The sequence below is a fragment of the Podarcis gaigeae genome, assembly GCF_964106915.1.
Source record: "Podarcis gaigeae genome assembly, chromosome: 10".
Taxonomy (NCBI): Eukaryota; Metazoa; Chordata; class Lepidosauria; order Squamata; family Lacertidae; genus Podarcis; species Podarcis gaigeae.
Genome location: NC_139686.1, coordinates 72185339 through 72206454, shown reverse-complemented (window position 1 = coordinate 72206454; position 21116 = coordinate 72185339). Strand labels below are relative to the sequence as shown.

Here is a 21116-nt window from a genome sequence, read left to right as displayed (position 1 = left end):
TTCACGTTTCATGAAATACATTTTAGCACCATACCACTTTATTAAATTAAAACAATCTCACTTTATACTTAAAATAGATAATTTCATGTGAAGATAATTCAAGAACTATATTAAATGTCGTTTTTAGTAGAAGTCTTAATCTTGTCTTTCTTTCGCTCTGGAACTTTCTCTCCTCCTAATTCCTCCCAGTATTTTCTCCAGAAGAGTTTTGTTTCTTCTACTGTTCTGAAGGATCTTCTCTTTTCCTTGTATGTAAAAGATAGTCCTTTGGGGAATTCCCATTTAAACGCTGAGGTCATAAATATGTAATTATCTCTTTTTTTGAGTAGTGTTGGAACTTCTTTCATTATTTCAGTGCGGTTCCCTTCTATGTAGAGTGGGTCCATTCTACCCTTCAACAAACGTTTTTCTCTAAGCAATCTTGAATTCAGGAAAATCAGGCAGTCTCCTGGACCTTTTCTGGTCTTCGATTTGTTCACTTATTCTAAATATTTTCTCAGTGTCCAGTATCAGGTCCTGTTCTCATACTTCTAACCAGTCTGCCAAGGCTTTTGTTATTTTCGTTGCAATTTATTCATCTTGGTTCTCTTTAATTCCCCGCAGGCGGAGAACCATTTCTCTCTGTTTCATCTCCAGGACAGCCATGGCACCCCAGGTGCCCTCCTGTATTTTCCTCAATTCTTCAATTTCTCCTTTATTTTTTTTATTGATAACTTTTCATATCTTTTTGGTCTACTTGATTTTTAAAAATAGTTTCATCTTGTTTTTGCATCTTCACTTTTACCTCCTGGACTGTTGTGTCTAAATCTTTATGTTTGGTTGTCGATTGATTTACTTGATTAGAGAGTTCCATTATTGTTGTTGTTGTTCTTTAGTCGTGTAGTCGTGTCCGACTCTTCGTGACCCCATGGACCAGAGAACGCCAGGCACCTCTGTCCTCCACTGCCTCCCGCAGTTTGGTCAAACTCATGCTGGTAACCTCGAAAACACTATCCAACCATCTCGTCCTCTGTTGTCCCCTTCTCCTTGCGCCCTCCATCTTTCCCAACATCAGGGTCTTCTCCAGGGAGTCTTCTCTTCTCATGAGATGGCCAAAGTACTGGAGCCTCAGCTTCACAGTCTGTCCTTCCAGTGAGCACTCAGGGCTGATTTCCTTCAGAATGGAGAGGTTTGATTTTCTTGCAGTCCATGGGACTCTCAAGAGTCTCCCTCAGCACCATAATTCAAAAAGTTCCATTATTAGACTGGCATTTTTTCAATCTTAGTCCCCATATTTTCCATCTTTCCTTCTAGTATTCTGATATTTCCATCCAGTGTTGTTATTTTTTCACCTATATTTTTTTCCTATTCTTTCCATCGCCGCTATAAGTTCTTTCAGGTACATATTGCTCTCACTTTCTATAACTGAAACTCTTCTTTGGTGGTTCAAGAATGTAGCAAAACCGCTTGTTGGTTGGGCTTTCTTTGATCCCATTGGGTTCTCGTCCCATCTGCTCTTCCTTTTCTGTTGTTTCTTGAGGTTTTGTAACTTTTAGGGAATTCCCCTAAAGTAAAGAATTATGAGTCCATTCCCTTCTGGGTTATTCGGTGTTTTCCTATTTCTGTGTTATTTATTCTCTTTATATTTTTAAAAATATTTAATTTACTCCTGTAGTTATTTTTTTGTCCTCTAGGTGGTGCTATTCTTCGAATTATTTATTTTCCTTTTCTGATACTGGCCACAAGAGGTCTCTATATTCCCTCTTGATTCTTTCCTTCCTCAAAACCTCTCTTCATTTACAATTCTAGTCCTCTCTTTGGTGTCTTTTCCTGATCACACTCTTTCACTTCCACAAATGGCGGCTCCTTCACACCAACCCCTCTGGAATTTTCCCAAATACAGGTATGTTTATTTACTTCACAATTCCGTGTTTTGTGTTTAATTGTGGCGGTCTTATAGATTCCCTGCTTTCCCCTTAGGGTACCGCCTGTTTTCTTTTGTCTAGTCTTTACTTTTCCATCTTTTTATCTCTGTCTCTATCTTGTCACAATTTATTTGAGCCTTTGGCGTGTTGTTTTTATTCCTAACGAACTCCTTGCAATGTATTTTAACAGGGATTGTCTGTGCTGTGTTGCAGTCCCCTCTTAACTTCAGACCAAACTCTGTATTTAAAAAACTTTGCATCTCGTCTTCTTCCTTGCTGCCCACCTTTCTACAGCTGTTTCGGGAGAAGAACGTCTTATTTTTAACAGTCTCTCTCTTATAGGAGAGTTCAGCGCTGCCTCGTCAGGTTTTGGGGGCGTTTGTGTCGGGGAGTGGGTTAGCCCGTTTGCGTGGAGGTTCTCCCTGCGTCTTAATTATATGCTTTGTTTTCTCACTGTGGGAGACCCCTTTTCGCGCCACCATGGGTTCTGCCCTCAGGATCCCCCCCTGAGGTTGGGGTGACTTATGCTTCGTCCCCCATTTCTTTCTCCGACACTGGGTCTGCCTTGAGATACCAGGAGTGCCGATCCCCACCTGACTTTAGGTGTGCTCTTCCAGAAGTTGACTTTTATCTTCTCCTGGCATCATGTCTCCTCTTCCAACTGGGCCAGCAAAATGATTGGCCGTTGTACCACAAATGAAAAATCAATTAATCATATAATTTCTTCCATCGATGCATTGTGTCCTATACTACAGTTTTTCATTTGGGAAAATAATTAGCAAGTGGGAAATGGTGAAAGAGTTTTAGTATAATTATCTTATAAATAAAACACAATAAAGGCATAAAATAAGCTATGAAGTTATAGTTTAATAGATTTATTTCTTTATCGTTAGATGAATTTTCTTTTAATGATACTGAAATTTACAGGAAGGCATAATAAATCCCATATATTTATGGCTATACAGAGAACACCAACCCAAAGAAAATTAGTAATTTACAGGCCACTGTGCTCTATAAAACATGCAATCAAACCAGTTGTGAACAAAGCTAGAAATTAGATCATGATACAACCAAAGTAAAACACACTAGTTCCACATTTATTTTATGTTTTATTATGTCTGCCTTAAATCTCTTCTATTCAAACAGCAGTAAAGGTTATAGAACTGCCAACCTTTCTATCAGCAAGCCCAAGAGGCTCAGTGGTTTAGACCACAGTGCCACCTGCTCACCAGGCCAGGTATCACATCTCATTATAATGAAGCAGTGTTCCAGAAGAAACACATGTAAACCTGTATCACAGAAGCACAACTTTGGGGATCTCTAACTGGGAGACAGTTGCACGCCACATTGGTTATTGCACTATGTTATTTGTTGTTGTTGTTTAGTTGTGTCTGACTCTTTGTGACCCCCTGGACCAGAGCACGCCAGGCACTCCTGTCTTCCACTGCCTCCCGCAGTTTGGTCAAACTCACGTTGGTAGCTTTAAGAACACTGTCCAACCATCTCGTCCTCTGTCGTCCCTTTCTCCTTGTGCCCTCCATCTTTCCCAACATCAGGGTCTTTTCCAGGGAATCTTCTCTTCTCATGAGGTGCCCAAAATATTGGAGCCTCAGCTTCAGGATCTGTCCTTCCAGTGAGCACTCAGGAGTCTCCTTCTTTGGAGGTCTTGAAGCAGAGGCTTGACAACCATATGTCAGGAGTGCTCTGATGGGGTTTCCTGCTTGGCAGGGGGTTGGACTCGATGGCCCTTGTGGTCTCTTCCAACTCTATGATTCTATGATTCTATGACTGAATTCCTTCAGAATGGATAGGTTTGATCTTCTTGGAGTTCTTGGTCCACATACTGCTTAAGCCTGCCTTGTAGAATTTTAAGCATAACCTTGCCAGCTATGTTATTAGCTATTTTATAACACACACACACACACACACATATTTATATTTTATAACTATGTTATTCGCTATTTATAAATGCTGATGCCGTCTTGCTTGCTTGCAGAATTAGCATGAATCATCAAATGTCAATATACCTGCTGATAAAATGTCTCTTTACACAAAATAGTGGACAATAAGTAAAATGGGCTTGTGGCTGAAAATGCCAACACAGAAATATGAACTAGCGATATAGATACTTGATCCCCATACCCATGCTGCCTGAACTGTAGGCTTATATGCAGACAGTTTCTGGTACATATATTGCAGTACATGAAAGGCAGAGAGTTTGCTATTTTATGCTAGGGAGCCAGCAGAGCTGCAGTGGGTTCATTGATGCAACAGGGGAGAAAGTTCAAATGCACATGATGGATTTGGTAATGGGAGGCTTAGAGGAGCACAAGATTCGGAAAACGAGAAATGTGAGGAAGAAGAGAGACACTAATATTTATCTGTTTATAGGAAAGGAAACTAAAGAGCAGCAGTTTCCTGAGTTCCACTATGACCTTCAGTGGCATGGCCACAGTTCCAGACAATGACTCAACTGGATGGGTGGGGGGTCCTTCTGCAGGTTACTGCTTTCTGAAGGGGTAGCTGACAAACTCACATGAGAGCAGGGTGCCTGATCAGCTGGCCCTCAAGCCAAAGTCTAACTCCCACCCTGGGTTCCTTAGAACCCTTTAAATAAAGGCCCCAAACAGAAAACACTTTCATTTTGGGGTAGTGCTGGCTTGTGCTTCCTGAAAAGGTCCTGTCTAACCTAAAGAATTCTTATTATTATTTTCAGCATCTCCATGGGTAGACAAAAGTCAAGCTCCAAACAAGATAGATCTGTATGATGTCCGTAGAAGACCATGGTAAGCATCACTGTGGTGGTGGTGATATTTATTTATATCCTGCCTTTTCCCCTGATGGAGCTCAATGTGGCTTCCAACTAAAATAGAAACAGCTAAAAGCATATTTAAAAAACAAGCATTAAAAACAAAGTTATGATCCTGATGATGTTCATTGCACTGGTAGGTTGGAAATATGTATTTGTGTATGTGTATGTGTGTTTGTGTTTGTGTGTATATCGCTTAGTAAGGTATGCATGCCAATATATGGTCTGTGATTTGAATCTCCAAATGTGCTCCCAAAGCCAATTGAACAATACAGCTCCGTTTCCCAGTCTTCCTTCCTCTCACCAGCATGCAATGACCATTCCCTTCCATCATATTCCAGTATGGCTGCACACTGTTCTGGTTCAGGGTAAAATTTATTCCTAGCCCTCTCAACTGGAGGCTAATAGAAATCTGAAACATAGCTCTAAGATTGCTGTAGTAACAGCATGCAAAGAGGGTGGGTGGGAGTGGGGCTGTGAAGACATTGACTGGGTCCAAGAAAGGCCCGCCCCTACGTAGACTATGGATAGTCCGGAGAAGAAAAGAATTTCCCACCATCTCGCTCTTGCCAAGCACAGCTATCCCCCAGCCACTTCCAAATTGGTGGCCAGGGGAGGGGGTGTCCTATATATCACCATAGCAGGAGGTCATCTGGTGTTGGTGGCTGCTGAGCACATGGTATTCTTCCATCCTATCTTGACCCCTAGTACAGGTGGGGAAATGGGCATAGCAGCTTACACTAATATTTAGTCCAGATATCACCAAATCACTCCAGAAGTGGTTTACAGTTAAACAAAGATCTTTCCCTTCTGTCTAGACTAACTCTATCAGTCACCTAGCTACTTCTAGATTGTTTGCATTTTTACTGTATACTATTGAACTGACCACCAAACGGTGGGAATGTGTTGGGGGGGGGGTGGCACTAGGGGAACATGCCAGTTCCTAGGACTTTTGTCCACCTTCCATCCTTCCTTCCTTCCTTCCTATTGTCTCTTTCCTTTAAATATCAGTAAACTAAGCTGTTGCCCAGTCCTATGGCCCTTTAGTAATATGTCCCCCCCCCCCCATTTTTTGCTAATGCAAAAAGGAGAGGAAGAACTAACATACCAAGAACATCCATATTAGGCCAAGTTGTCATGACCCAATGCAGCAAGCTTTACTTTTTCTGTGGTATGGAAAGTACCAAGAGTAGTAAACGCCAATCCCACAATCCTCTCAGACCACTTTGCCTTATTTTCTTAGACCTGAATTGCAGAGGGAGATTGGTGTGATGTCACAATTTTCCCCCATAGGTATAGAAATTGTGGATCCTCTGTCTAGCTCCTATGGGAAGCAGCTCCCTTGCAGGTATAATGTCCCAGGCCTTTCTTATTTCCCCGCTGCACTCAGCTTACTGCCCTCTGTTTCAGATATTTATTCAGCCCACATACATACCGATTTTTTGGATAGGCAGATTAAGAGAGAAGTGGGATATTAATATAGAAAATTAGTTACTCATACATAAAGTAGCAAGGTGGGGTTTTTTTTAGTTTTTCTGCTTGAGAAAACACAATAGTTTTATTTAGAATTCATAAAACTCTTGGCAAACTAGCCTGTACTGTGTGAGCAGTATTTATATTGAGTGGCACATGCAATAAGTGTGCTATACATGTGTTTGGGTTTGTTTGTAAAAGAGAGGAGAATTTGACTCAAACTAAATGCAGATTAGGAGATCCTCTTAGATTTTCTGTGCCTTCCATTTTATTAATCAGCAGACACATGAAGTTACTTTGAAGACTGGAAAAATTGGTGCTCTGGGAAAAGGAGTTTTGAACCTTCCCCTTCCCAAACATTCTTTTGGCTGCTCTGTAAGGACTTGAGGGGGAAAGCAATTTGCCAGCACAGCTGGAAGGAAGAAGTACCACCCCCCCTTCTTCCAGGGGAGCAAGGTTGTGGCAAATTTGCCCCCCCCCAAAAATGGCAGGAACTGCATTAGTTAGGAGAATCAGGAGGAAAGAGTTAAGAAACGATTTCCTGAGTGCCTCTTTCACAATATTTAAAGCAACCCTGTTGAGCTGCTAATTACTGTAGTAAACAAACCAAAACATCAAAGCCTCATCAAAAATCTTCTACATCAGCTTGCACCTTAACATTTGTATATGTGTGGGTCAGTGAAGGCAGTTTATCTTATTTAAGTTGAGCTGTTGGACTAAGTCACTTAGTAAACTTGACATAAGCATCTCTTTATCAAATGCTTTCTGTCTTTTTTTGTTGCAAAAAAATGAAAAAACCTGTGTACCTAACCACCTTCAGATCTTCTTTCTTTCTGACCTGTGGTTTACCACGAAGGAAGAATGCTAAAGGAAAAAGAAATGTTTGCATGTGTTTCCTGCTGGGATACACTACAAAGGTTCTTTGATTCAGCAATATCTGGTTTTCAGCACCAGAACTTACACAGATCAAACATCAGCATGGTATTTTTTTAAAAAAACTTCCAGTCTTTCTTATGTATAAATATATGTCTTTTTGTTTCAGGTATATCCAAGGAGCTGCATCTCCCAAAGACATGCTCATTCTAGTCGATGCGTAAGTACCTAAGATTTAGGTGCAAACACAGGAAGATAGGAAAAGTTTTGGCTTCTTAACAACAGAAAGGAGGCCCGAAAATGTTTTTAAATGAAAATCTATTTTACTTTTATTTTTGTCAACACATAGACACAAAAAAGGTTGGTATGGCTATCTGTGTCAGCAGAAACCAGTTAAATTGGGGGTGACCCACATCTTAAATGCAGCTGCATGTATTTTTCCTGCACATTTTAAAAAGCTGGTAACAGCATTTAAAGCTGCCAGTGAGAAGCTAGGAACAGTGCTTTTCCACTCAGAAATGTTCCACCATCTGCTTTTTACCTGCAAAAGTCTAGGAGTACCCATATCTATTTTCCAGTGGGGCAAGGGGGCAATTTTAGTGGACAAAAATAGGATTGTAAAGCTTTACACACAGAGAGAAATTTGCAGCCGTGGAAGTTGCTTAAAAAAATAAAAATACAAGGTACACCCAGCTGTATAACATGTATTTTGGTCCTATGTTCCAGGCATATGTTTTCATATGTGATGAAAAATGTGAGAAATGATGGGGACCAAAGCAGAGGATTTGTTGGTGAATTAATGAGCACAGTTGGGAATCCTTAGGGAAGAGACTTCTTTGTGGCTTGGAATTATATTCCAAATCTCTTGATCCAGTTCAGCTTTGCTGAGTTGTCATCTGCCTTCCAAGCCCCTTAAGTATTGCTCCTGCATTATTTATCCTCCACTCATAGGCAGATAGCATTTTTCTGTCTGTGTGTTTTAAAGACATTTTGAATGAGAAGGGAAGCAAGTAAAAGCCAAATAAGTGAACATTTCAGGTAAAATGTTGTTATCAGTATTATTAAAGAAGTTATTTTTTATTGAGGAAGCAGAAATGTTTGCCTTTTCATGTGTTTCTACCAGATATTTTAATCCTGCAGTCCTAATGAAAACAATACTGTATGATGTCAGGATAAATTTAGAGTTGCCATCTCTCACAGAGCACCTCTCATTGAGCTTCAAAGGTTTTTTGTTTGACTCAGAGGTTAGATCTCTGCATTTTAAAGTCTGGGGGCTGCGTTTGATGGAAGTAGCACTCTGCTCTCTGCAGGACTTTCTTTGTTAAGGCTGGTGCACAGAGGTTTGTGTAGAACGAAGGGTTTATATCTACACAGCTTTGTGGTGGTCATGAAAAGCTATTTTCAGGTGCCCTTTGTCTCAGTGGTACATATTGCAATTAGTGCTTTTAAAAGGTAGATAAATATGTCCATGTAGTGGGGGGGGGGGGGGTTGCCATTCATTTCAGTGATGGAAGTGTCTTTGAAATTGAAGTGAATGATGCAGCATCTGCTCTACCACTGCCATTGCACTTTAGACTCTGAGTGGAAATATTTAAGATTACCAGGAGTGCCGTTTTGCATTTCATTAAGAGCGGTTCAAAAGACTACTCTTGGGTGTATTTTAGATTGAATTGCAAAGCAAGCAGGCAAACAAAAAACAGTGTGTGAGAGTATTTTTAAAAATGATTTTTCTATATCCCATAATAACTTACTATAGCAAGATTTTCCTTCTGTGCAGCTTTGCCACACATAGCTAGTACATAGGTCAATCTAACTGTTCCTAACAGCAGTTAACTCAGTGTGTAAAAACAAGAGCCCTGAATGATCAGATGGAAAAGCAGTCTAGTTTGACAACTTGAAGCTCACAATAAGTCTCCTCCATTGTTTGTTTTACACATCCACTGTTACTCACAGATGCACTGACTCTGAACCTTCAGGTTTCATTACACCAAGGGTGGGGTTCCTCTAGTTCAGGCCCATCCAACTGCCAAGAGACTGTGATCTAGTCACAGTAGAAAAACACTGGCCGTGATCTACCCATGGAGGGGGGAGGGCAATGAAAACTCATGCACTGTGGATCCCCTCACACATCAAATGTTATTCCCCATGACAGTCAGGCTTCAGAAAAACCTCCTATTAAGTTCTTATTGTGGCAGGCGAGAGAGGGTATAATGAGAGACTAGTTGTCTCTTGTGAGTGTCTGTGAGAAAGAATGAGAATGAATAAGTGTGACTGTGCAATGTGTGTTGCATGTGTTGTGATAGAGTGTGCTGGCTCCATGCACTATCAGTTTCATCCACGGCCATCTTAGCCGCTATTTTTCTGCGCTGTGATGCAGCCCCTGGGGAACTGGCTACACAGGAGTTCCGTCCTCAGGCTGAAAAAGTTCCCCAATGTGACTAACATTCACCAATAGACTTCTGCATTACTTTGTCCACTCTGCTTTTGAAACTGTCCAATTCCATCTTGAGGCTATCACTGGCAACGTGTGGCAGCAAATTCCACGACTTGATTGTGAAGATACTTCTAATAAATCTCCACATATGAGGTCTGAAACATGGATGGCTCTTTGCCTTCTCTGAATGGGAATCATTGATATGTTGCTGCAAGCCACTTCTAAGTAGTGGTAAAAGTAATTTACTAAAGTTTAATGAGAGTCTGCTAGCTAGTGTTACTAGCTAGTGCAGTAATTAATGGTGCTGCTGCCTTAAGGTATAAGGTATAGAAAAGCAATATGCACAAATCCTTAGGGTAGCAAAACAATATGTGAGTTGTCTTATGAAACCTAAGTTTCTATCTGTATATTGACCTTTCTTTCTTTCTTTCTTTCTTTCTTTCTTTCTTTCTTTCTACTATTCCGTAGGAGTGGCAGTGTCAGTGGATTAACACTGAGGTTGATCCGAACATCCGTCATTGAGATGTTGGAAACCTTGTCCGATGATGATTTTGTGAATGTTGTTTCAGTGAGTATCTATCTCCTTCTCTTAAACCAGAAACAGTGCCCTGGAGAGCTACTTTCAAAGCTGTTCAGAGCTTAATCTGAATATTAAAATTAAGAGTTCTTGTTATATCAATACAATACAATGCTGTTGTTACAGATCTGCTGGAGGGGTCTAGAGCCCTGCTGAGTTGCTTTTTGTGGCATCACTTTCAATTATGGAGGCCTGAGGATGTGGACAAGGCTCTCGGAAGGGTGCAGCCAACCTTTCGTCTTTGTTGCTATGAATATCTTGTGGTGGGGTGGGTCAGATATGTGATAATTTATTACTTGTGGCAGGGGGTGGTGCCTGCTTCTTTGAATGAGGTGGCGGTATATTCACTCATTAAGAAGCCTTTCTTAGAGCTGGAGGTTTGTGGTAAGTACCACCCACTCATGAGTATCTCCTTTCTGAGCAAGGTGCTTGAGAGGGTGATAGCTCAGCAAGTCCAATAGCATGTGGATTACTTAGACGTTTTTCAGTCTGGTTTTTGTTTTAGCACTGAGATAGCCTTGTATATCCAGATTAGATGACTTCTGTTGGGAGAGGGCCAGAGGAGCCTGATGATTCTCCTAAATCTCTTGATGGCTTTTGACATCACTGTCAGGGCTGGAGTCAGATTCAGGTCAGTAAGCAAGAAGCAGAGTTTGAACTCTTTATTAAAGGAACAGCATACAACATCAACACTGCCCATTAAGTCTTGCCCCTTTGGAGCAGTTGCCAGGACTGACGGTCCCCACCCTCAACCCCCTCTCAGGCTCCTCCTCTGCCAGATGTTTCCCAAGCAGTCTCAAACTTTGTCTGGGCATCTCTAATCTCTGCTCTGCTCTACACATCACTCTGTGTTTCCTTGGACACAAGTGGGGAGGGAAGCTTATCACAGGAGGAGAGGCAAGCTCCCTGTTTTCTTCTGCGGCCTCCTGACCCTCCTCTTCTGTTTCAGCCTTTGTATTGGAACTGCTCTGTGTCACAGGTTCTGCCTGTTCACTAAATCCTGTTGCCCCTTCAGCAACCAACAACTCCTCCCACTCTTCTGCTTCTGACCTCTCTTCGGTGTCCCATCACCGATCCCCCGGGCTCTCAGCCTTCCTCCTTTGTGGTTTCCCTTAGAGGTTTCCCAGCTGGTGCCTCCCATCCCTCCTCGTTGTCCAGGCAATCTCTGACATCATTGACCATGACATGATATCCTGCTGGATCACCTCTGTTGTATTAAGAACTGAAGGAATAGTGATACTGTGGTTCTGTTGCTATCTGTGGGATTAATTCCAGAAAATAGCATTTGCAGACTTCTGCTTGATCCCATGGCATTTGTGCTATGCAGTCCTGCAGACTTCCTTTTTTGTTCTTCATTATCTTTATGAAACTTCTGGGGAGGTATGGAGCAACGTGTCAACAGTTGTTGTTGTTGTTAGTTACCTGTCATTGGTAGAGCTCTGTCACTAGATAAATGGCTTCAGTGGCATTGAGTGCTTTTAATCACCTCCTAGTTAGGAATAAACTTGCTACAAATTGTCCCATTTTCTGATAATTGCCTGTTTAGATTATTGCAACGCACCTCATGTTGGGATGTCCTTGGAAATGGCCTGGAAGCTAAAATTAATCTAGAACACAACTGCCAGAATGTTGTCTGGGGTAGCTAGTAGGGACCATATAACACTGATGCAGCAATATCTCCATTGACTGCCTATTAAGGTACTAGTGTTAAGCTATAAAGCCTAAATGACTCAAGTCCACAGTATCTGAAGGAACAAATCAGCCTGCCTGGGTTCCTTTGCATTGTCCCACCTACAAGGGAAATACCGGGGGGGGGGGGGAGAGTGAGTATGCTGATCATGGAATGCAATTCATCTGGAAATATGTCTGGTGCCAGTGCTTTTGGCAAAGACTTGTTTGTTTCCACATGCATTTATGGGATGTTAACTACTGCTGCAATTAGAAGCCAAGGGAGGCTCCATGAGTGTTTTAAAGTCTGAAGTTTAACGTTGTGTTTTATTTGCTCTTAATTGCTTTGGATTGTTAATTGTTTTTAACTATGTTGTAATCCTTCCTGGGATCGTTTGATAAATGGTGGGCTAAGAATATAGATGAGACATCTGTAGAAATGTTGAGGGAAGGCAAAATACATCCATCAAATGTGGCACATACCTGATTAATGGAGATCAAATCCAGATGTTCTTTTCTGGATTGTGTGGATTGTATAAAATTTATTGCCAGAGGCAGCCAGAGGTAAGACCTATCTACCCTTCACACTGTGTGAAGTACCTTGTTTTTTAAGCAAATTATGGCAGCAAGATTCATTTCCAGGGTACTTTGAGGTGTCTCTTGAGTGCTTTTCACACAGAAGAATGACTGGCAAGGGCTGTCCAGTTTGGGGAATCTCCTGAGCTTTTGATGCTAATGATGATTAATATAACTATAGAACTAGTGATGAGAATGGTGCTTTAAGAGTAACATTAAAAAGACAGGTTTGTGCCTTGAAGAGCAGTGCTAGAATTATTTTTAGATGTTTCTTCGCTTGTTTATTTGCTACCCTGGGCTGCTTTGGGAGGAAGGGTGGGATATAAATTTAATAAAGAAATAAATAATGCCCAAAAGCATATATTAGAGGAAAGTGTACATAAAAATGCATACATTGATAAAACTAACATGCAAAAGGCATTACAGTCATACCTCATGTTACGTTTGCTTCATGTTGCGTTCTTTCAGGTTACGTCCCGCGGCGACCTGGAAGTACAGGAAAGGGTTACTTCCGGGTTTTGCCGCTCGCTCGTGCACAGAAGTGCAAAATGACATCACATGCATGCGCAGAAGGAGTGAATCACAACCCGTGCGTGTGCAGACACGCCGCTGCAGGTTGCGCTCTTTTCATGTTGCGAACGGGCCTCCGGAATGGATCCCGTTCGCAAGCAGAGGTACCATTGTATATTAAGGCAAATTGTTTGTAAAAATATGTATATTCAAAACTGCACATAAAAATATGTGCATTAGGAAATGTTTGCACCCAAGTGCTGATTAATTTTCATGAGGTTTTTTTTTTAAAAAAAGAATGCTGTGGAAATGTGAACAACTGAATTTAAGAAAGAATAAATTATGATAGAGACCGGAATTAATGGCTTCAGTTTTTGCTATTTGCAAACATTTATAGCTCTGTTTCTGCTTTGAATGGTTTTCTTCATGAACATTGCCGTTGAATACTTCAAGGCAACCTACCTGGGTCCTTTCTCGGGATCTTTCTTCATGAACATTGAGGAAAAGAAATTGGCTCCCTTGTCCTAGTGGAGTTTTAAGACTCTTGGAATACATTTTACATGACTCCATGGAGTGAAAATGTGACATGCTGTAGATGAACATGTGTTTTTGTCATTGACTTTGAGGCAGATGCTTCTTCCAGTGAATACATAGCTATGGGTTTCAGCGATACTTTTGTCTCAAAGAATTAAACCAAGAGAGAATAAAAACTGACAGAGAGGTGCCCAACCATGGCAGCTTTTGTGGCGGTTTTACACATGTGCCTCTAAATAGGATGCTATCGCCTCATAAACAGCTTGGGAAACATTGTATGCTGACAATTTAATTTACATAATACGTAGCTTTTAAACTTGCATAGCTCCATAAATATTATATGATATTTGATTGGAGTAGTCATGGGTGACTAGATTTCAGTGGAAATCTCCCCTCTCTGCGCTCTTTCCACAGCAAGACATGGAAATGCAGAACTTGACGGTGCCAGGAGGCCCACTTCAGGCCATTGCAACTAAAATAGAATAGCTTTGGCTGAGTCATTTTGGTTGCAGGGTAGTTTTTATTTTTATTTTGCTGCTTTGACTGGGGAAAATTCAACATAATCCAGTGCAAGAGCAGGCAAACGTCTTCAGCCTTCAGTTATTATATTTACTTCATATATATAATTTACATGGCAAAAGCCTTCCAGACCGCTTCCCCACTCTCCCCTCCCAACTGATTAATTGCTATAACCAAACATAATATTAATAAAACAGCATTAATGAAAGTAAGTTTCATAGCTTTGGGCACAGAAATGTATGCAACAGCGCAAACAAGACCATCAGCTGAACTCAGAATTGGCACAGCAGAAGCAGTTCTTTCTGTTGAATATCCAGCTGCCAAACTATAAAAGGCTGAGTTTAGGAAGCCCTCTTCAGACGGATGCTCCAGAAACGGAGCACAACTGCTAAGACAGGCATAGGCAAACTCGGCCCTCCAGATGTTTTGGGACTACAACTCCCATCATCACTGACCTCTGGTCCTGTTAGCTGTGGATGTTGGGAGTTGTAGTCCCATAACATTTGGAGGGCCGAGTTTGCCTATGCCTGTGCTAAGAAGACCAGAGGCAGATTTAGCCTCCACCAGTTCGATCACACTGGGCCTTGGGAGATGCCACAGGGGCACCACAACTGTGATTTAGCATAGAGTGCAAGAAGCAGTGGGGCATGCCAAATTTTGGCATCATACAGGGCACCGCTGAAATTTGAGACCCCGAGGTCCACCACTGAGAAGCTCTGCCCACTGTCAATGTATCTCCGTTGCCGACTAGGAAGGTTTTCTGACAAGCCTGAGAGCTAAAGGAGGAAACTGATCAGAAAATGGGATAAAGCTTGAGATAGGAACAGAACCTTTTATGCCTGGTGGGTGTGGTAGAAAATTGACACCTGGCATTTCAGAAGAGCATGGCTTTTAAACATGGTAGGCAGAGCAAATGGCAAGCAGAAAATGATCTTCCCTACTGATCCCATTCAGGTTTCTTGACTTGCTCCACCCCAGCTTCAGAATTTCACCAGGCATTTGCCCCCACACTGTCAGATGTACTTTTGCAACCGTATGGAATAGAATCAGAAACCAGAATACAAAATGCCCGTACCTTGTGCTGCTTGTGAATGGCACACCTTGTCTTTAAATTGACTTTTTCCCCCTGGTACAGTGCCCAGGAAGACTGATCTCAACTGCCAGGTATTATGTTGTTTCTGAGGTGCCTATGCTGTTCACAACCAACATTCTTGCATGCTTTGTGCTCTATAGGCCTAAAACGGGGCACTCCAGTATCGGGACCCAGATGCCCCTCACTCTGTACTGCTGTTGCAGCTTTGCCAGAAGCAGGCAGACCACTTGTGGCTGTGTGGCAGCACTTCTACCACAGATGGCCATGGGGTGGTATCATTGCAGCTTCCAACTTGGCAGGGGGCAGGCGTCATTAGGGGCCAGTAGGGCTCCCACCTATGAGGTTGCAGATGTAGTCCTGACTAGAGATGCCAACTTCTTAAAAAAGATTGTGAGGGCCTGACGTTATGTCCTCATGTCATACACGTGACATTGTTAAGCAATGGGGTCCGAGCCCAATGTGGCAGCGGCGTGGCTCCAGTGGCTGGCAGCCCCTGTCCTCCCTCTTCTGTGCAAGGGGAAGACAGGGGAAGCTGCCCCCGGCCAGTGGCAGCAGCAGCAGGAGAAACTGCCAACCACTGAGCTACACTGTGAGAGCCAGTGTGGTGTAGTGGTTAAGAGCAGTAGAGAGCAGTAGACTCATAATCTGGTGAACCGGGTTCGATTCCCCACTCCTCCACATGCAGCTGCTGGGTGACCTTGGGCTAGTCATACTTCTGTGAAGTCTCTCATCCTCTCACAGAGTTTTTGTTGTGGGGAGGAACGGAAAGGAGAATGTTAGCCACTTTGAGAATCCTTAGGGTAGTGATAAGTAAAGGTAAAGGTAAAGGTACCCCTGCCCGTACGGGCCAGTCATGTCCGACTCTAGGGTTGTGCGCCCATCTCACTTAAGAGGCCGGGGGCCAGCGCTGTCCGGAGACACTTCCGGGTCACGTGGCCAGCGTGACGAAGCTGCTCTGGCGAGCCTGCACCAGCGCCGCACACGGAAACACCGTTTACCTTCCCGCTATAAAGCGGTACCTATTTATCTACTTGCACTTAGGGGTGCTTTCGAACTGCTAGTGATAAGGCGGGGTATCAAATCCAAACTTCTCCTCCTCCTCCTCCTCTTCTTCTTCGGCTTCAGTATTGGTCTCCTCTTCCTTCTGCTGCTGCATCACCAGCGAGGGGCTGCTTCCCCTGTGCCTCCCCCATGCGGAGGAGGAGAAGCCACTGGCCACCAAAGCTGTGCTGTTCCCTCCTCTGCCCTCTGAACTTTGGGGGGCTGCCCCTAAAAAAAGCATTGGGGGCCAAAGTGCCTCGGTCCCTAGGAGTTGGTGCCTATGGCCCTGGCCCCTCAGTGACTTATTGTTTTGTCACAGAGTTCATTCTGTCTCTCCCTGTTGTCCTGCTGAACTAGTCTCCAGAACACCAGCCCCAACACTTAATATGTGGAAACCCAATTTGTACACACACACACACACACACACACACACACACACACAGCTGCTAACGAAAAGGGTGTCACAAGTAGCCTTCCAAAGAGGGAATTTGAGATTTGTGCTTGCATTGAGTCACAGAATGTACGTGATCCTGGTCATAATGCAAACTGTTAATCTAAATAATAAGATGCACCAGAAATGACTTATGAAGTTTACTTATATTCCATCCTTTTAACAAATATAACCTTGATGATCGTGCTAGTACCTGACTGACTGGGATTTCCACATATCCTTCATTTCATAAGTGATGGCGATTTAATCAGCCATGCCAGGTTTAGTCAAAATTCCCAGGGGGTTGGGGTTGTGGTGGGAGTTGTAGGTGCTTTAATCACTTTAGTCATATTTTTTTTTTATGGAGTCCTTGCAATTTATTTCCAGGGAGGAAAGGGCTGCAGGAGGTATTTAAGCCATGTAAAGACTGTCAGGGATTAATATGTTCTAATTTCCCATGGAATTTGCATTTCTGCTATCTGAAGTGGTGTGCTTTGTTACCGAAAGGGAGCCTGCTGTTTAAAAGAGCTTAAATGTGTGCGCAATACAGCTGTTTCCCCACTAATCCAGTTATATGCTTTGATAGCTGTAAGTGGTAGATGATAGGGGTTGCAATTCAATCCCAGCATGCTATGATTTAGAGACTTGGTTTCTCATGTTGACAGTGAGAGTATAATTTGTTTATGATTGTGGGTAGGCTGTGGTTTCCAGAGAAATGAACTTCACGTTTAAGCCTGCAAGGCACATGGGAGATGTTGGTGGAGATGGGGGAGTCAGCATCATAGAAAGAGCACTGTGGACAAATTAAAGGTCTTAAGCTCATGGTCTGTTTAAGATGCAAAGTCGCCTTCGCAGTTTGGGATCCTGAAATAAAGATACTGGAGAAGTGGAAACTTGTTTGATTTAGGGAAAGTGAAAATGCATTGCTGTTAGTGGCGTCAGGTGTTAACTTGGCAAGGGAGTGGGCAAAGGAGCCACAAGTTCTGATTTTGTGGCACTTTTGTGTAACATTAAAAATTGAGCTTGCATGAGGAAGATGTGCAGTTTCTGGAGAATCAGTTTTCTGAAGAATCAGTTTGGATATCTCCTCCTGCAGGCACCTCTTCAGACATTGCACCAGGCATGTAGGACAGGGATCAGCAACCTTTTTCAGCCATGGGCCGGTTCACCATCCCTCAGACCATTTGGTGGGCTGGACTATATATTTTTGGGGGGGGGGGGGAGTGAACGAATTCCTATGCCCCCAAAACAACCCAGAGATGCATTTTAAATAAAAGTACACATCTACTCATGTAAAAACACGCTGATTCCCGGACCGTTCACAGGCCAGATTGAGAAGGCTATTGGGCCGCATCTGGCCCCCGGGCTTTAGGTTGCCTACCCCTGATGTAGGAAGTGCAACCTACTCAGTCTTCTTATTTCTCCACCACAAAGAATTGCCCAAAGTCACTATCAGCTGTGCCTGCTTTTCTCTGTATATAAAAATGGTTTGGGAAGGTGGTGTTTGGCTGATTGTGCATACTATTCCAATCTGACAAGTTGGCTTGGAGTTCCAAAAGAAAAGTAAAGGCGTGTGTGTGTGTGTGTGTGTGTGTGTGTGTGTGTGTGACTAATATTCCATTAGGGATTCTATGGGTTCTATGCAGTTTCTTTTTAGAGGTTTATAATCTCGCATTGATGGGATTCTGGTCACAATTTTCAGCCACCAAGGTGGGAATAGATGTCATGGGTTGAGATTGCTTTCTCCAGGGAGTGTGTCCTAGGAGATCTGTCCTCCTTCTATCAGAAGTAAGGAACAAGAGCATTGTGGTTGTAGCCCTTGTCTCCTAGCTTCACCGACCCACCTACCTGGGCAAGGCTCCTCCTTCAATCCTCTGGGTTGATCTAGAGTTGAGCTAAAATGTCTCGGAAGGTTTTTTCTGAGGTCACTTTGCAGAACGTTTTTCAAAATATCCTCCGCCATTTTTCACTTGACTGCATCCAGCACAGTTCTTTTTCATGATGGTTCAATGATTTGGATTGCCTGTTAGAGTCTGAATTGCAGTGGGCGCACTTTCCCCTTCTGTTCTCCAAAGGGACTTTGACAAATAGTAGCACTATCTGGCTGCTTCAGTCCATACAGGCTTTTAGAAATACTGGTAGCATTCTGCCTTAGCTCCTTTTAAGAATTAACCCTTAAATCCTATTACTGAACACACAGCACAGACAAAGGAAAATGCCAAAGCTGGATTTAGTTACAAGGGAAAGCCGCTTGGAATTAAGATCTATTTCACCACTGCTCATTTATTATGTATGGATACATCTGGGTCACCGAGCTGCTTTAGCCGCGGCGGTAAGAGCAAGACAGCAACAACCCTTGGTAGATTGAAAAGTCGGCTGCAGCAAAATCTGATTAGGCTGGCAACACGCTGGCAATATAATTTCAAATTTCTTTCTTCCCAGAGATGTAGCAATATGCTCCTTTTGAATTAGTTTAAAGAGACAGGATTTCCTCCCATTTCGATGACATCTGCTAGAAGGCATTTACACACCAAAGCACAATTTGCTTCCCTTATTCAGCTATTCTAGATGGCCTCTGAAACCCTAGATTTTCTGCATCATGAAGACTTTAGAATGGGATTGTTATGCTGTACTGGTGTCCAGTTCTCCTGATGCTGTAGGAACATTACAAGCAAATATTTTGCATATAGAGATGCTCAAGGATTTATTTATTTTTACTACTTATTTCAAAGTGAATCAAACTGATCCTCACACCTCACAGTGATGTTTAAACCAAAGCATAACAGCCCCTCAAAAATGCACAAAATGCCTAAAACTGTGCAAATTTCAAGAAAATACATTTAAAAATATACTAAAATTAATTTAAAAAACATAAAATGCAGCAAAATGTGTACTGCACATCTATTAGTGCGGTATTTTGTTTGACTTTTAAAAAATGATAGCCTTTTCCAGCTGGATAAAAATATACTGTATCTGTCTTTTCTAGTTGCATTTAAACCTTTATTTTTATACTGCTCTTAGCTGTGGCTTCCTGTTTCCTGTGTGCCAGGGGATGGACGCTCGCTTCCCCATGGCATGCAAGGGCAGGCAAAGGACTGGGTGCATGGAGCATTCCGGCTGCTGCAACACTTGATCCAGTTCCTGGAAGCACAGGTTACCCTGCTAATTGGGTAGTAGTTGTTATCGCTTTTAAAAAATGGAGTAAAGTACAGGCGTGTGCTAGAAATGATGAGATAAGAAACTGCAAAAACAAACCCAGCTACAAGGATTTAAAAGGTTTGGATTGAGAGGGGATTTCATTCGGTGGAAGAGACGATGGGAGAAGGGGAGTCCACGGTTTGCTTATATCAAAGTTTTTCTCTGCATTTATGCTACTGCATCTCTCCCTGGAATGCAAGCTTAAAAAAAACAACAACACTGTACAAGTGAGGAGGGAGGAAATTGGAATATAAATATGGAATTTGACAAAACTGGAACTGTGTGTATGAGAGAAAGGAACTGAGAGGGAAGAAAGTGGGGAATGCTACGCTTTGAAAATATGGAGCAAAGTTCTCCCTAAACTCCATTACGCACAAAGGAATGTGTTTGAGATAAGGACAATTGTCCATAAGTCAGCGGCAGGGAGGAAAGGAGTCTCCCAGCTGCGGGAATAGAAGTTTTTGGATTAACTATTTGCAGTCTGGATTCCGTTCTTCCTAGGCTGGAAAAATGGCGAAGACAGCTTGTTTATTGGAAGCCAAATCATGGGACAAAGTGCTGCAGTGACTTTTGGAAACTGAGATACCGATAACTTCTTCTCCCAAGGCATGATGGGAGCCATCAACAGTTGTAGGAATGAAGGATATAGCACAGTGGTTCCCAACCTTTTTTGGCCATGCCCCACCTAAGCATCTCTAAAATCCTGATTCCCGCCGCCCCCATGACATATAATTTTTATTATTCAAAAAGTGAACTGTTCACGTGGAGAAAGCTATTAACTTGATCTAACTCTTTCTTGAATTGCCCCCCTTAAAAATCAAATTGCCCCCCCCCCCGTGGGGCGTGTGCCCCACATTGGGAACCACGGATATAACATATGTACGAGAAAACACCATGGGGAAAAACTGTCACGTGCAGGAAAGAAATATTATAAATCACCTAACATACCAACGCAGGTGGCGCTGTAGGTTAAAGCCTCAGCGCCTAGGACTTGCTGATCGAAAGGTCGGCGGTTCGAATCCCTGCGGCAGGGTGCGCTCCCGCTGCTCGGTCCCAGCGCTTGCCAACCTAGCAGTTCGAAAGCACCTCCGGGTGCAAGTAGATAAATAGGGACCGCTTACCAGCGGGAAGGTAAACAGCATTTCCGTGTGCGGCTCTGGCTCGCCAGATGCAGCTTTGTCACGCTGGCCACGTGACCCGGAAGTGTCTCCGGACAGCGCTGGCCCCTGGCCTCTTGAGTGAGATGGGCGCAGAACCCCAGAGTCTGTCAAGACTGGCCCGTACGGGCAGGGGTACCTTTACCTTTACCTAACATACCAACACAAATGAAATCAAAAGATTGTAGCTATTGTATAAGGGATTATTATATCCAAATAGAATGGAAAAATGTAGAAGACCGAAGTCATCAAATCTAGCACACGGGGAGGACAGTTTGATTAAATTCTATAATTTGACATTGGAATAATTAGCATTAATA

The 21116-nt window shown here is 42.7% G+C and overlaps 1 protein-coding gene across 6 annotated transcripts in view; it reads left to right on the top strand.

The window, feature by feature from the left end:
- The window catches only part of CACNA2D1 (calcium voltage-gated channel auxiliary subunit alpha2delta 1), a 399180-nt gene that overhangs the window by 275333 nt on the left and 102731 nt on the right, over positions 1-21116 (top strand). For all 6 annotated transcript variants that reach the window (XM_083701347.1, XM_083701346.1, XM_083701345.1 and 3 more), the window contains exons 8-10: positions 4621-4690; positions 7229-7279; positions 9962-10061. In XM_083701347.1, coding sequence (XP_083557473.1) covers positions 4621-4690; positions 7229-7279; positions 9962-10061 — 221 coding nt within the window. The remainder of the gene's footprint in view (positions 1-4620; positions 4691-7228; positions 7280-9961; positions 10062-21116) is intronic.